This window comes from Bos indicus, chromosome 4 (assembly GCF_029378745.1).
Source record: "Bos indicus isolate NIAB-ARS_2022 breed Sahiwal x Tharparkar chromosome 4, NIAB-ARS_B.indTharparkar_mat_pri_1.0, whole genome shotgun sequence".
NCBI classification, from domain to species: Eukaryota; Metazoa; Chordata; class Mammalia; order Artiodactyla; family Bovidae; genus Bos; species Bos indicus.
In genome coordinates, this window is record NC_091763.1 from 44,655,096 (window position 1) to 44,672,227 (window position 17,132).

The 17,132-nt window shown below is 39.5% G+C and overlaps 1 protein-coding gene across 2 annotated transcripts in view; it reads right to left on the reverse strand.

Annotated features, from left to right (window-relative positions):
• FBXL13 (F-box and leucine rich repeat protein 13) overlaps positions 1-17,132 on the reverse strand; it is a 226,980-nt gene that overhangs the window by 198,077 nt on the left and 11,771 nt on the right. For both annotated transcript variants that reach the window (XM_070787705.1, XM_019958626.2), the window contains exons 2-4: positions 12,049-12,152; positions 11,498-11,588; positions 253-320 (exon numbers count right to left, since the gene is read on the reverse strand). In XM_070787705.1, the coding sequence (XP_070643806.1) occupies positions 253-320; positions 11,498-11,588; positions 12,049-12,152 (263 nt within the window). The remainder of the gene's footprint in view (positions 1-252; positions 321-11,497; positions 11,589-12,048; positions 12,153-17,132) is intronic.

Below are 17,132 nucleotides of genomic sequence, written 5' to 3' on the forward strand. Positions count from 1 at the left end.
TAGACCCGTACCTTCAGTTTTGAAGTTCTATTTAAAAAAAGACAAAGTGGTACCTTGAAGAAACAAAGACTATCTTGTAACTAAGTCAAAGCTGAATAAATATAAAAGAAATATATAATATAAAATGGTGAAAACAAAATTAAATAGATAAAATCAGTACAACTGGCCAAAAGTGAGTTGTTCTTCATATGGAGAATCTCTAGAATAAGAACACAAAGAGGAGGGAATAATATATAAAACTCATGTTCTTACTGAAAGTGGGTCTTCAGTAAACGCCCCGTATAAAAAGTACATGCTCTTATCATTAATTCTGGAGTCATCTAAAATGAAGGAAGACATGAAATAACAAGCATTAGAAATAAATGAAATGCAAAGGCTACCTCTGGAAGATATAGAAGAGAATGAGAGCAGTGATTGCATCTGGGAAGTAGAGTTAGGCCTAGGGAGATAGGAACAGATTTCTGGAAGAAGTATAGACCATTTATATATTTTGGAATTTTATTGTGCATGCCTAACTATTTTTTTAAGTTGAAATCACAGCTTAAAATTTCATTGTATTGCACTTACTTTAAAGCATTTTAAGGTAAACACTCTGGCATTATTATATTGACAGGAGTATAGAGTTGCTGGACCAGGGTTGGCTAGTCACTATTAAGTTGAATGGTTTTGCCTTCTCAAGAGTAGAAAATGAGGGAGGGATAAATTGGGGGACTGAGATCGACATATACACACTACTATATGTAAAATAGGTGACTGATAAGGACGGGCTGTACAGCACGGAACTCTACTTAATACTCTGTAATGGCCTGTATGGGGAAGAGTTTAAAAAGGAGTGGATATGGGTATATGTGTAACTGATGCACTTTGCTGTACACCTGAAACTACCACAACACTGTAAATCAATTATACTCCAATCAAATCTTTAAAATATAAATAAAATGGGGGATGAAACCAAAGTCAAAAAAAAAAGTAGAAAGTGAGATTCTCTGTTTTAAAATATATATAGGAATGCCTCATTTAACAAGCAGGAATAGGAAAACTACGTAAGTTGAAAGTCTAAACTGTGGAATACACTGAGAGAGATGCAGGCATCACTTCCAGTTACTCACAATGACACACATTAATGTGGGAATAGCTCACCAAGGATTGCTGACATTGTTTGTGCCTTCTCTGTGTTCTTAACTATTTATTATAGGTACATGGCTACTGTTAAGTGTGAATGATGGTTTTCTCTTGTTCTTGCCACCTGTTTACCATTTGTTGTTGTCTACTCGCTAAGTCATGGCCAAATCTTTGCAACCGCATGGACAGCAGCATGCCAGGCTTCCCTATCCTTCCCTATCTCCTGGAATTTGCTGAGATTCATGTCCGCTGAGTCAGTGATGCTATCTAACCATCTCATCTTCTGCTGCCCCCTTCTCCTGTTGCCTTCAATCTTTCCCAGTATCAGGGTCTTTTCCAGTGAGTTGGCTCTTTGCATCAGGTGACCAAAGTTTTGGAGCTTCAGCATCAGTCCTTCCAATAAATATTCAGGGTTGATTTCCTTTAGGATTGACTAGTTTGATCTCTTTGCAGTCCAAGGGACTATTATGGTCATATCTATTGAGTGTAGAGATAAGTTTCGTTCAAATATATACCAACTTCCCAGAATTCAGACAGAATTCAGTAGGTGATGGCACCCCACTCTAGTACTCTTGCCTGGAAAAATCCCATGGATGGAGGAGCCTGGTAGGCTGCAGTCCATGGAGTTGCGAAGAGTTGGACTCGACTGAGCGACTTCAATTTCACTTTTCACTTTCATGCTTTGGAGAAGGAAATGGCAACCCACTCCAGTGTTCTTGCCTGGAGAATCCCAGGGATGGGGGGGGGGGGGGGGGGCTGGTGGGCTGCTGTCTATGGGGTCGCACAGAGTCGGATACAACTGAAGTGACTTAGCAGTAGCGGCAGAATTCAGAATTCTACTTTTCCAAGTCAAGGATTTTTCTCCTTTGCTCATTGCTGTAAATGCTTTGATAAGTTAACAGATACAGCATGCACATGTTGATCACGAAGTCAATTTTAGGCATATAAGAAAGGCCTGTGTGCCCCCTGATATTCTGCCTCATGTTCAACGACATTTGAAAATTCTTGCTTTTAATGGGGATTACAAGTAAACTGTCTGTGGTGAGGGGAGAATATAAGTTATTGAAGTCTTTCTTTACTAAAATTCTGATCTTTGTGGGGGAAAGGAATCCAGGGGAGTAAAATCAGAGTATTGGGGTTGGCGGAGGGGGAGCTGCATGACATCTGTCTCAGCCCCATGGATTGTGGGTCTGAGCATTATGGAGGAAGAGACTACAGCAAAATCCAAAAGTTGCTCTTATGAAGTGTACAACACAAAATAAGGAAAGGCATTTCCCCCACTTCTGTACAGCACACACGGCACAGTGCCATCAAATTTCACGTGACTTTAAATTTTGTAAGTTGGGAATCATGTGATATAAAAGTATTACCTACCAAAATCTTACATTATGCCAGGTTTTGAAATAATGCAGACTTTCAAAATAAAGTTTTATCAAGAAGCACTTTATTTCAAAACTGGTGGGAAAATGAATGGAAGGTTTTAAGTTCTTGCTACACCATGGTACTATTTGGGCATGTAATAAATGTGGCCTTAGTCTTGAAGCACAGGTTTGACTTACTAGACATCTTCAGAAAAGTTATAAAAGTTATCTCTTTTGAACAGTGTGACCATCAGTTATGGTTTGACTAGAGCAAGGAATCCAGTGAAAGGAGTGCTATTTTGGCATCAGAAGGATTCGTGGTTAAAGGAGCCTGAAGCTCCACCTCAGGTTAGACATCAGAGCTCTTAGGAAGTCAAGAATAGCAGCGCTATGACTCCACCTTTAGATGGTTTCACAGGTTTGGGACAGAAACAATCTTGGAATTCTTGAATTTACACAGAACAGCTTTGGGATTCCCAGGAGCAACTGATTGGAATTTTAAGGAAAAACCAACCTCTGTGTTACCCAGATAGGGCCTGGAAGCAGTGAAATTTGGGATATCAATACTGTTAGCAATGAGATGTTGAGCTTCCCTGGTGGCTCAGTAATGCAGACATGGGTTTTATGCCTGGGTCGGGAAGATCCCCTGGAGAAGGAAATAGCAACCCACTTCAGTATTCTTGCCTGGTAAATCCCATAGACAGAGGAGCCTGGTGGGCTACAGTCCATGCAGCTGCATAAAGAGTCAGACGTGACTTAATGACTAAACAACAACATCAAGTCAGCACTTTTACTGGTATCCCAGGTTGCTGACAGCTGGGGAAATTTTTAATTAATTAATTAATTTTATGGGGAAATTTTGAAATAAATGAAAGGATAATGAAATGCCATTACAAATCATTAATCCTAGTTTACAAACATACCAAATTCATGGCTATTTATGTCAGTAGTGATTGGTCCCATTAATTGTAAACTTTGTAAGACACTTACTTTATTTGTGTGTGTGCTCAGTAGCTTCAGTCGTATCTAACTCTTTGTGACCCCATGCACTGTAGCCTGCCAGGCTCCTCTGTCCATGGGACTCTCCAGGCAAGAATACTGAAGTGGGTTGCCTGCCCTCCTCCAGGAGATCTTCCCAAACCAGGGATCGAACCCCTGTCTCTTATGTCTCCTGCACTGACAGGCAGGTTCTTTACCACTAGCAGCACACTAGGCTTCCCTATCCTTCACTATCTCGCAGAGTTTGCTCAAATTCATGTCCATTGAATCAGTGATGCTATCCCATCATCTTCCCCTCTTTTCATTTTTCTTTCAATCTTTCCCAGCATCAGGGTCTTTTCCAGTGAGTCAGTTCATCACCCCAGATGGCCAAAGTATTGGAGCTTCAGCGTCAGCATCAATCCTTCCAATGAATACTCAGAGTTGATTTCCTTTAGGAATGACTGGTTTGATCTCCTTGCAGTCCAGGACTCTTAAAGAGTCTTCTCCAGCACCACAGTTTGAAAGCATCAGTTCTTCATTGCTCAGCTTTCTTTATGGTCCAACTCTCACATCGGTATGACTACTGGAAAAACTACAGCTTTGACTATATGGACTCTTCTCTTTCAGCCTTATCAAGAGGTTCTTTAGTTCTCTTCACTTTCTGTCATTAGAGTGGTATCATCTGCATATCTGGGTTGTTGATATTTCTCCCTGCAATCTTGATTCCAGGTTGGGATTCATCCAGCCTGGCATTTCACATGATTGAATGTTTATGTTCTCCAGAATTCATATGCTGAAACCTAATCCCCAATGTAATGAATCGTATTTAGAGGTGGGGCTTTTTGGAGATGATTAGGTCATAAGGGTGGAGCTCTCATGAATAAGAAGTGTGTCTTTAGAGAAGAGACCCCAGAGAGTTCAGTCTCCCCTTCTGCCATGTAAGATTATAACAAGAAGATGGCAGTATATCAACCAGGAAGCTGGCTTTCAAGACAACGAATCTACCAGCACCTTGATCTTGGACTTCCCAGCCTCCAGAACTATTAGAAATAAATTTCTCTTGTTTATAACCACCCTATCTATGATATTTTCATTATAGCATCCTGAACAGACTAAGACAGGGTGGAGTGAATTAATTTAAATCCCTCCCAGTTCTAAAATATTTATTTTTCATAGGCTATAAAAGTTATTAGTCAAAACAATAATAGTAAAAAAGAAACCATGCCTTTAATGAAGAAGTGAGCAGGGTCTAACATAGGTATCATGGCATGACATAAAATGTTAGACTTCTCACGATGAGTAGTTTTATTTTTTGACCTCAATATTATTGAAAAACTGTTTAATGCTCAAGGGGCTTTTGTACATGGAGGGAAACAGTGACTACTCTTTGTATTTTATTATTTTTTTTTCTAATTTTATTTTATTTTTAAACTTTACATAATTGTATTAGTTTTGCCAAATATCAAAATGAATCCGCCACAGGTATACATGTGTTCCCCATCCTGAACCCTCCTCCCTCCTCCCTCCCCATACCATCCCTCTGGGTCGTCCCAGTGCACTAGCCCCAAGCATCCAGTATCGTGCATCGAACCTTTGTATTTTAGAGCTATGTTTAATAAACATATTTAATTCAGTACCACTTGGAAAAGTCCATTTTTGTTAAACATGTAAATATCTATTGCAAATTTTATTAGGTAAACTCCTTGAATGGCATCACCGACTCGATGGGCATAGGTTTGGGTAGACTCCGGGAGTTGGTGATGGACAGGGAGGCCTGGCGTACTGCGGTTCATGGGATCGCAAAGAGTGGGGACATGACTGAGCAACTGAACTGAACTGAACTGAAACTCCTTGAAACAACTTAAATGAAATTAAAACCTTATTAAGATGTTCTTTAGAACTCTCAAATGCCATACATAGCAGAAAAGCATACATTATGCCATACCATTAGCTACTATTACTAAACTTCACACTTAAACTTATCCTAAAGTAAACAGTATGAATCTAGTTGCATATCTTCATTTGTTGTTGTTCAGTTGCTAAGTCATGTCCGACTCTTTGCAACCCCACGGACTGCAGCATGCCTGGCTTCCCTGTCCTTCACCATCTCTCTGAGTTTGCTCAAAGTCATGTCCATTGAGTTGGTGATGCCATCCAACCATCTCATCCTCTGTCGCCCCCTTCTCTTGCCCTCAATCTTTCCCAGCATCAAGGTCTTTACAGTGAGGCGGTTGTTCGCATCAGGTGCCCAAAGTATTGGACCTTCAGCACCAGTACTTCCAATGAATATTCAGGTTGATTTCTTTTAGGATTGACTGGTTTGATCTCCCTGTAGTCCAAAGGACTCTCAAGAGTCTTCTCCAGCACCACAGTTTGAAAGAATCAATTCTTTGGCACTCAGCCTTCTTTATGATCCAACTCTCACATCCATACATGACTACTGAAAAAACCATAGCTTTGAGTATGAGGACCTTTGTTGGCAAAGTGATGTCTCTGCTTTTTAATACGCTGTCTAGGTTTGTCATAGCTATTCTTCCAAGGAGCAAGCATCTTTTAATTTTGTGGCTGCAGTCACTGTCTGCATTGATTTTGGAGCCCAAGAAAATGAAATCTGACACAGTTTCCATATTTTCTTTATCTATTTACCATGAAGTGATAGGACCGGATGCCATAATCTTTGTTTTTTGAATGTTGAGTTTTAAGCCAGCTTTTTCACTCTCCTCTTTCACCTTTATCAACAGGCTCTTTAGTTCCTCTTCACTTTCTGCCATTAAACGGATATCATCTCCATATCTTCATATGCATATCGGGATATCTTCATTATTTCTATACTTTTTAAATTTTTGTTCCTTCCAGATTACAGTGACACTTGTGTTCATGCCTGCTCAGGAAATAGTAATCCACCCACTCTCACAAGAGAACAAATGCTTTTGTAAACCAGCAAGATTATAGGATATGGTTATCTTGTTTGGGGAACAAGGTCTATCTGCTTCTCCCAAAGTATTAAAACCCCAAATTTCCTTTTCATAGTTAAGCTTTGTTTGTTGTATCAGTAAGATTTTTTTAAGTCCATATCTTTCATTTAAAGTTTGGTAACAAAGTGCTCTCCCTGCCAGCAAGAATAGAAGGCGACATGCGGTCTGATACTTCGGTGTAAGTAAAAGGGAAGGGGGACACAGTGTATTTGCTCACATTCTTTTCAAAAATAACAATGGGGAGACACACTAAAAGCTACTAAAATTGGTTACCCAGAGAAAGGGATGGAATAGAGTAGATACAGAGGCTGGAAAGGAAACAGTACTTCCTTGAATACTCATTTTATTGCTTTGATTTTGCCATCATGTGATGTTAGAAATAATTGAAAAAGCATAATTATAGCAAAGAAAGAAAAGATGACCATCAACACAAACAATTATTATTTTAAATAACAAAAAAGTATTATTTTAATGAAAATACCAGGTAGGATATACACATCTTCAAAGCAAAAAGAACTGAGTAATTTTCTTAAACTGCTTTCCATAGTTCTATGGTTAGTGGTCTTCTTGTATAGTTATTTCAAAACCATTATATAGGTATTGTAGGATGACACTAATAACCAATTAGTTAATGTCTGTAAGAATCAAGATTCATTAAAAGTGGGTCAAGCAGACCATGGGCGCCTCCGGATACAATGCGCTGGACAGAACCCAACGTCCACTCTGCAGTATTCTTGTTACCAGAGAACAAAAGGAAAAACAAACCTGAATATCACGTTTGTAGATCTACCTTCAGACTTGCAGGAAATACAAGAAACAAAACAAATGAAAGGAATTAGAGGAAACAAGAATGTGGGACCTTTTACATGACAGATGATCTGTTTTCTTCAATAAATTAGTGGCATGGGGAAAAAAGAAGAAAGAACTATTGCTGATTACTAGAGATATTAGATATTAGTATGGAACAACCAAGTATAATATGTGAACCCTGTATGGATATCAACTTAACAGAGCCATATGTAAAAAGGCATTTTTGAGGCAATTTGGAAAACCCACATATGGAGTAAATATGGAGTCTATATATATATCTGAATGTAGTCAGTCCTAGACGATATTCAGGAGTTATTGCTCATTTCATTACGTTTCATAGGCATTTGCACTGTGCTGTGTTCTCTGTCAGGGCTTTCCAGGTGGCGCAGTGGTAAAGAATCTGCTTCCAATGCAGGAGATGTGGATTCTGTCCCCGGGTACAGAAGATCCCCTTGAGCTGTTGTTGTTGCTGTTCAGTTGCTCAGTGGTGTCCCATCCCCTGGAGTAGGAAATGGCAACCCACTCTGGTATTCTTGCCTGTGAAATCCCAAGGACAGAAGAGCGTGGTGGGCTCCAGTCCACTGGGCTGGACACGACTGAGTGACTGAGTACAATATTCTCTAAAAATGCCGTTTCTTGTTAAAGATGCACAGTGAAGTATTTACCAGTAAAAGTAATGCAACTCCCGAGATTTACTTTCTAATACTCCCAACCAAAGGTGGAGAGGAGAATAATTAAGAAAATTGGCAAAATATTCATTATTGTTTAAGCTGAATAAGGGGAATTATTATATACTCTCACTTTTGAGTTATGTGTAAGTTTTTTCTATAATAAAAATGTTTTAATGCTATAAATGCCTTTTCTTCTTGTAATTAGTAGGCCCATCTAGAGATTTCATTTCCTAAGAAATGAGAATCAAGTCTGTGAAGTTATTTTTCCTTCTTAACAATAGACAATTCTTTCATCTTGGAACACACAGTTAGACTGTCTATCTACTGTTATGAGAACAATTTCTCTGTCTTTTTATAATTGTTTGGCTTATGGTTTCTTGTATTCATTCTTCTCTTGGCAAAGAATAACAAACAAATGCTTATTATTAAAATGGGCATGTAAACAGGCTGTCCTTGCTGGGCAGGACTGCGTAGTATGAAGCCATGATGACTGCACCATAAAAAAATGCTGAAACCATGCAAAGCCCTCTTAACTATCAATGAGGAAAATTGCGATTGTTTGTGATCTATAAAACATTTTTATCAAAACATTAAAATCTCTCTGACTAGCAGTTATAACTATAGGAAAGAAAAATAAAGGGGGAACACAACTAATCTTTATTTGGTGTACTATAATTTAAAATGCCTTGGGATTGTTTGGTTGTTAAGTTGTGGCTGACTCTTTTGTGACCTCATGGACTGTAGCCTGCCAGGCTTCTCTGGCCATGGAATTTTCAGGCAAGAATACTGGAGTGGGTTGCCATTTCCTTCTCCAGGGGATCTTCCCAACCCAGGGATCCTGTATGTATCTTTTGCATTACAGGCAGATTCTTTACCACTGAGCCACCAGGGAAGCAATCATTGCATATGGTGACTACAGCCATGAAATTAAAAGATGCTTGCTCCTTGGAAAGAAACCTACAACAAACCTAGACAATGTGTTAAAAAGCAGAGACATCATTTTACCAACAAAGGTCTGTGTAGTCAAAGCTCTTTTTTTTTCCAGTAGTCACATATGGATGTGCAAGTTGGACCATAAAGAAGGCTGAGTGCCAAAGAATTGATGTTTGTGAATTGTGGAACTGGAGAAGACTCTTGAGAGTCCCTTGGGCTGCAAGGAGATCAAACCAGTCATTCCTAAAGGAAATCAATATTTCCTTTATTTCCTGAATCTTCATTGGAAGGACTGATGCTAAAACTGAAGCTCCAATACTTTGGCCACCTGGTGTGAAGAGTCAATTCATTGGAAAAGACCCTGATGCTGGGAAAGATTGAAGGCAAAAGGAGAAGAGGGTGTGGAGGATGAGATAGTTAGATAGTATCACCAACTCAAGGGACATAAATCTGAGCAAACTCCAGGAGATAGTGAAGTACAAGGGAGCCTGGTATGCTACAGTCCATGGGGCTGCAATGAGTCAGACACGACTTAGCGACTGAACAACAACACAGATTTACAGTTTGCAAAGTTATATCTAGTTTCTGTTTTTTTCTGACTTATGAAGTGGGCATTATTTCTATGCCTTGCTGAATTTTCATATCCCATTCTAAATCTGGATCCGCACCAGTATTTTGTACTTTTAATGTCATGAAATATCTCTGAAAATTTATTTTCAAGTGAAACTTAAGATTTGAAGTAGCTACAGTGTCTCTTAGAATTCTGTGCAAACTTTTAAAGATTCTCTATAGGGTTATAGCTAGACATGGGACACAATCTGATTGTGTTTTATGAGGTCAGTTTCAAAATATTGCCAATGTTTACCCTTCTAGATCAGTGGTTTATAATAATTTTAGTATCTTACAGCAGTGGTTTTTCAAGCTTTTTTTCATGCAACATTATTCTCAATTCAGGACTATTCTAGAGGATAAGGGGTGAAGAGGAGAGGGCCAAGAATGCCATCCCCTGGATCTTCCCTTTCCAGCTCCTGAGGTTGCCCCAAAACACCTCCAAGAACACACTTTGCAGATGTCTGTACTCTATAGTGGATCAAAATTCTGTGCTTGATAAAGTCATTGAGACTCACATATGATGCAGATCATCTATGATCAAACAAATGGGTTCTTCCCAGTGTACTGGTGCCTCAGAATCATCCCAGGCTTGACAGAAATTCTCATCTATTTCTATCTCTCTGTTGCAGACACTGGTTAGGATCCAATGTTACTCTCTACCCATCCTTCTTCTTGTTTTTTAAACAAGTTTTTAAATTTATTTGTTTTCCCTGGTGGCTCAGTGGTAAAGAATACACCCACAGTGTAGGAGATGCAAGAGACACAGGTTCGATCCCTGGGTGGGGAAGATCCTCTAGAAAAGGGAATGGCAACCCACTCCAGCATTCTTGCCTGGAGAATTCTATGGACAGAGGAGCCTGGCAGGCTACAGTCCATGATGCAAAGAGTCGGACATGACTGAGCGACTAACACTTTATTTCTGGCTGTGCTGGGTCTTTGTTGCTGCTTGGGCTTTTCTCTAGTTGCAGCGAGCAGGGGCTACTCTGCATTGCACAGGCTTCTTACTGCAGTGGCTTCTTTTGTTGCGGAGCACAGGCTCGAGGGCACTGAGCTTCAACAGTTGCAGCATTCGGGCTCGATAGTTGTGGTTCCCCAGCTCTAGTGCACAGGCTCAGTAGTTGTGGCCGATGGGCTGAGTCGCTGAGGCATGCGGGATCTTCCTGGATCAGGGATTAAACTTGAGTCTCTTGCGTTGGTGGGTGGATTCTTTACCACAGAGCCAACAGGGAAGCCCCTCCACCCATCCTTCTAAATGACTCTTCGGTTCATTCCTGGCTCTCAGCACTCACTGTGACCATGACTTTGATTGCACTTTTCAATGCCTGGCTTCACCAGCAACTAGCCCTGCCTACCCTAACCGAGACACTGGTGAGGGATCTAGAGATATCACACGTCTAATTCATGTTGCTGTTTCTCTCCCCACATGCCTTTTGTTATTTTACCTTCTCTCAGTTACACAATCTTTGTTCTAAAAGTCTCCATATCCTGCAGTACTTCCTTGCCCTCTTTACAGGATCAAAACCAACTGTTGGAGCTGGTTGTTCCTCTCATTAAGTTGGTCTGGCTTTTAAGTTAGGTTCTTATTAATGTTTCAGCCATATCTTTGTAGCATAATTCCTGGACAGACAGCAAAGAAAATGGAGGAGGATGGAATACAGAGGAAGTAGATTAGAATGGAAAGAAACTATCCTCCTTTAAAGCTTTCCATAATGCTATTTTTTCTTTTTTTACCATTGTAAAGATGCAAGAGAGGGGCAGAAGGAAAAAGGGGGAAATTTAATGGAAAGATTTTATCAGAAAGATGAATAATAACTGCCTCTCCAAATGCTTCTTGGAAGTTTGGGGAGGTTACTATAAGTGTTGCTTTGTGTGTGTGTTTGTATATATGTATGAAATGTTGCTTCACTTTCCTGAGTTCCTCAATTTCAAAAACAATTTGACCTCATACCTCTCATGAAATCTAAAATCTATTTGAGAGCTTCCATCCAAACTTAAGATGTATAGTGTAGAATGTTTGGTTAATAATACTTACCAGCTGATCATCCAGTCCAAAAAGTTGTTCCAGGTAAGTTTCAGACAGTCTCCGAATTTTTGGTTTCATTAATGGATCAATGCACATATCCCTTTAAAAAATCATAAGATGTAGTCAAAAAATCATTTCATTTCATAGCTGTTAGTTCCATTATTAAATCTGTGATTTTAAACGGTGGAGGGGAAGGGAAGGAAAAACACTTCCCCTTGGGATAAACATGTCAGAATCTCCTGGAGAACTTTTTCAAATTACTCCCCCTCACAATTCTGCTGAGGTCCCCAAATAGGCATGCCTCCATCCTCATCCTCAAGTTGAAATAAACTGCCCTATGAGCACATGTTCTTGATAACAGTGTGTTATGTTTCTGAGTTAGGAACAAGTGGAGAAATTGTTACTATTGAAGTTTAGGGGATTTAAAAGCCCATGCAAAGATTCTTTAATAATCTTAAGATTGGAAACATTCATTAGCAAGACCTCTTTGGATACTATACAATGAGTGTTTTATCTTCAAAATAAAATATCTCCCTACCATTAATCAAAAGACTACTCACCAGAGTAGAGTTTCAAGACCATTTTCCATTATTCCAATGATCATTTCCTCTAAATACCTCAGAGGATCCTCAGGACATGTAACCAGTAGACCACATAACAGAGCCTGGGGAAAGGAAGTAGAATCAGTGTGTCTGGATCTGCATGTTCCTCCTAAGCAACAGATAGACTTTCTGTTCAGTCAATTACAAAGTCAAATAACATGACAGTTTTTTAAGTAAATGTGCCTTATAGATACCCCCTCTATATTTATTCAGTGCTACCAAATGACCAAAACAAAATGCAGTTTACCTTTACTCTTTAAAAAAATCCATTATAAATGGCAACAGAGTCATTGCACAGAATTTTGCATTACTTGAGAAGTACTTTACAGTCCAAATGAAGACATAGTTGTGATTACCATAGATCAATGGTTTCTACCAATTTTAAATATGAAGAACCCTTTTTTATTGATGTATAGTTGATTTACAATGTTATGTTAGTTTATGGTGTACAGCAAAATGCTATATATGTGTATACATATATACATACATACATATGCTGTGCTGTGCTTAGTTGCTCAGTCATGTCTGACTCTTTGCGACCTCGTGGACTGTAGCCCACCAGGCTCCTCTGTCCATGGGGATTCTCCAGGTAAGAATACTGGAGTGGGTTGCCATGCCCTCCTCCAGGGGATCTTCCCAACCCAGAGATTGAACCCAGGTCTCCCACATTGCAGGCAGATACACACACACACACACACACACACACACATACATGCATACATATATATGGGCTTCCCCAGTGGCTCAGTGGTAAAGAAACCACCTGCAATACAGTAGATGCAGGAGACATCATGAGTTCAGTCCCTGGGTGGGGAAGATCTCCTGGAGGAGGACATGGTAACCGACTCCAGTGTTTTTGTTTGGAGAATCCCATGGACAGAAGAGCCTGACAGTCTACAGTCTATAGGGTCGCACAGAGTTAGACATGACTGAAGTGACTTAGCAATCACACATGCATATAACCATGTATATATATAATTTTTCATTATGGTTTATTATAAGATATTGAATATAATTCCTTGTGCTATACATTAGGACCTTGTTGTTTATCTGATAATCCCAAACTCCTAATTTGTCTCTCTCCACTTTTCCTTTTTCCTCTGGTAACTGTTTTCTATGACTGTGAGTCTGTTTCTATTTTGTAAATAAATTCATTTGTATCATATTTTATATTTCACATATAAGTGATATCACATGGCATTTGTATTTCTCTTTCTGGTTTACTTCACTTAATATGATAATATCCAGATCCATCCATGTTGCTGCAAATGGCATTATTTCATTCCTTTTTATGAGCAAGTAGCTTTCTATTCAGAGAAGGCAATGGCAACCCACCCCAGCGTTCTTGCCTAGAGAATCCCAGGGACAGGGGAGCCTGGTGGGCTGCCGTCTATGGGGTTGCACAGAGTTGGACACGACTGAAGCGACTTAGCAGCAGCAGCAGCTTTGGTTGTATATACTGCATCTTCCTTATCCATTTATCTGTTGGTGGACATTTGGGCTCCTTCCATGTCTTGGCTATGAGGAACTTCTTTTTAAAGTCAAAAATTCCTCAGACTTAACCATGAAAATGACTGAGAAAATCCAATATCAAAATCAAAATTTACTGTGAATCCAAAAATTCTTTTAAAAATGCTTTCAAATTTTATCATTCACAACATTTTCAGGGTTATATTTGAAAAACTGTAGCACAGTTCATATACTTGATAAACAAATGACTTATTGGATTATATCTAAGATAATCCTTAAGGCACATATATGGAACATCAGAAAGCTGCTGCCATCTTATTTTCTTCTATGAGTTCCTCCCAAAAGAAGGAACTTCTTATTAAAGTATTGGTGAGACATACATTGAATATCTCTCCATCTGAGACAGAGGAAAAGGATTTGCAGCACACATCTCACAGAAACCACCTGGAATCCTTAGACATTTCTCTTTGCCTCTTGGTTCACTGGTGGGTCTTCTGGGTGTGTGTGTGTGTGTCTGTGTGTGTGTATAGTGACAGAGGCACTCTCTTTGGCCCTTATTCCACATAAGATCTACTTTTGCTGGATTTTTTCCTGCTCTTCTAACTCTTATGAACAAAATAATTCCACCTTCCAGTCATGCAGAGTTCTTCCCACCTCCATGGGCCAAGTCAACAGATGCAGGCCTGGGGTCCTGTATTAGATCCTCAGCTGTTCTCACAGTATTCCTTCAAATGAGAAGAGGATCATCTCTCTTGATTGAATCTGCACAACACATTTTCCTCCTTTCAGTAACTCCATGTCCCCCTCTTGGTGTGCAGCCTGCAAGTCGGGAACCTAGCCTTTAGGACTGTGGTAAGACCTCCATGTCTCTACCTCCCCACCTCTGCCTCCTGACCTAGCTGCACCCCAGGTGCTAACAGTGAGCACTCAGCCATCTGCGGACTAATTTCCTTCTCCCTCAAACCTAAAGAATATTGTGACAGAGGAGATCAGTGTTTTCACAAGTTGGCAAGCTGGATTTGAATAGCCTTCTACTGAAGTTGTTACCTGGAGGCTAGACTTCAGAGCCTGGCAGGCTACAGTCCATGAGGTTGCAAAAGAATCAGACACGACTTAGCAACTAAACCATAACAATAACAAGAATTCAGCCAACTCCCTAAACAGCCCTGATGAAAAGCCCATCTGCATTCTAGCACTTCTGTGCCTTGATCACCAGAGTACTGAGCTCCTCCACTCCCTGCTCCACACCCTCCTTTTCATCCTGGTCTGGTATCCAGAGGACATCTGCATCAGCATAACCTGGGAAATGACCTGGTCTCAGAGGATGAGACATAGGAACCTGCATTTTGATTAGCTTCCCAGGTGATTCTTATCACACTAGTGCCTTACTGGAGATCACCTTTAAAATAAATTATTAAGGAAACTGGCATCTGATTAATAAATATGAGAAGTTGCTTATTTCTTTACATTTCCAAGTTCCACAGACCAGAAAACTACTTTTCCTGGAAAGTTATCCTGCAGAAATCAAATCAAGTTGAAAGAGTAAGTCTCTGGATTGCTAATAAAGTCATGTAGAACTAGCATACTTCAAGTGTTCACTTTTTACATAAGAAATCTCATTGTTCATAGTTTCCCATTGGGCAAAAGAAAAATCTGAGGTTCCACATATTAATGTGAGAATAGTGCATAGCTCCATATAAATAAGAAAGCATATTTCTTATGCTTATCTGTTAGTGAATCAACAGATTTTTTTTCTGCTCAGTGAAAATAAAAACTGTAAAACCATTAACTTGTTTTTTATAAGCAGAGACAAAATATGCAAACATGCCTGCAAGATGAATGTTTGATTCTGAAAAACAATGAGTAGGGCTTTGTTATTGCTAGTTTTCTTAGTAAAAACTTACATGGTCAAGGACAAAAAAACACCACAACTTAGTTGTATTCTTCAGGTTTATAAATTCACAAAGCAATTGTGCAAGACTCCACTTTCTTTTGGCTCTGCTTCCCTAATCTCAGTCCAGAATATTTCTCAGATATTCTGAAAAATGTCTGGGTACTGAGGACAAATGGGAGTTTATCCAGGACAATTGTTTCTACTCCTTTACACTACTACCCATCTTTCAAGAAGCAAGATAATGCAATGAATGGAGTCCACTGGGTTTAACTCTTGTTCTTCTGTTTCCTTAACTACACATGGGATAACAAAAGTATATATGTTATAGGGCTATCCTGATAATTAAATGAATTCATGTATGTAAAGAACTTTAACTTGTTTCATAGCAGAAAATAAGTACTCAATAGATAATAATGATAGTAAGCCATCATCATTTTTAAACCATTTCATTGCTAATTATCATTTCCATTAGAGAAAAAAGATTGGACAAAGAGAAAAGAAATTTAAAAACATTCCCTCATACCATTCAAAGGCCAGTATAATGACAGAGGAAGAGAGACTGGCTTTATATCAAGTCTACTAGAAGAAATTAAGACCCATGCGTTTGGTGGGAAATGGTCAGGAGGGAGAAATTTATAGAACAATAATTTAAGCAGCAAGATAGTAACTGTCTATTAGAACTATGGGTAGATGTAAGACACTTGAGAGAACAAATCTTGTTTATCTTTTTAGATACCCAAATAAACATAGTGGAAAAAAATGCTAAGGGCCTAAATAGCAATACAGAAGATAATTTCTTCTTGAGGGCAGAGAAGAAATGACTGCCAAGTGCTTGTGGGATACTCAGAAGTTGGAGAAACTTTCAAGTGGTAAGGAAAGGGTAAAGGTCTTCTCTTGGCAAGAGCAGAGCCTCAGGAGCACAGACCAGTTTGGCTGGAATGGAGGATAAATGTGAGAGATGAAATGAGAGTCACTCTGTGAAGACACCAGAATTCCATACTGGGACCCAGGACTGGTTCCCCCTCTATACCCATTAGGTTATTCATGATCAAACCCATGCAAGATCATTCATGTGGCCAAAGTCACAGATGGCCATATGTCAGAGAGTCACAGTTCAGTGTGTTTCTAAAATCCCTCTAGGGATGACCTTGACTTTTAGCAGGTATATTCTTCTGGATTTCACAGATGAGGCAAAGACGGGCCAAGTGATTCACAGAGCCAGCATATTTTTAAACTACAAACCCAGGACTCCTCCCCTGCCCATACCATGCACTGAAACAAAATTGTGTTGCGTGTGTATCTTCCTCCAGAACTTGAGGATTTTTTTTCACATTATCTATCCCCCAAAATTTTATTCATATGTAAATGCAAAAACACATTCTTATTTCAAATAGATCATAATTAACATATAGTTTACACCTTGTTGCTGTTTTTTTTTTCTTTCTTTTTTTCAGATGAGATTGCTTTTAAAATTGCAATGTCAACATCACATACAGAAACGCCTTTATTTAGGAAGTGGCCTAAGTTCCTCGGAGAAGGCAATGGCATCCCACTCCAGTACTCTTGCCTGGAAAATCCCATGGGTGGAGGAGCCTGGTGGTCTGCGGTCCATGGGGTTGCTACGAGTTGGGCATGACTGAGCGACTTCACTTTCACTTTTCACTTTCCTGCGTTGGAG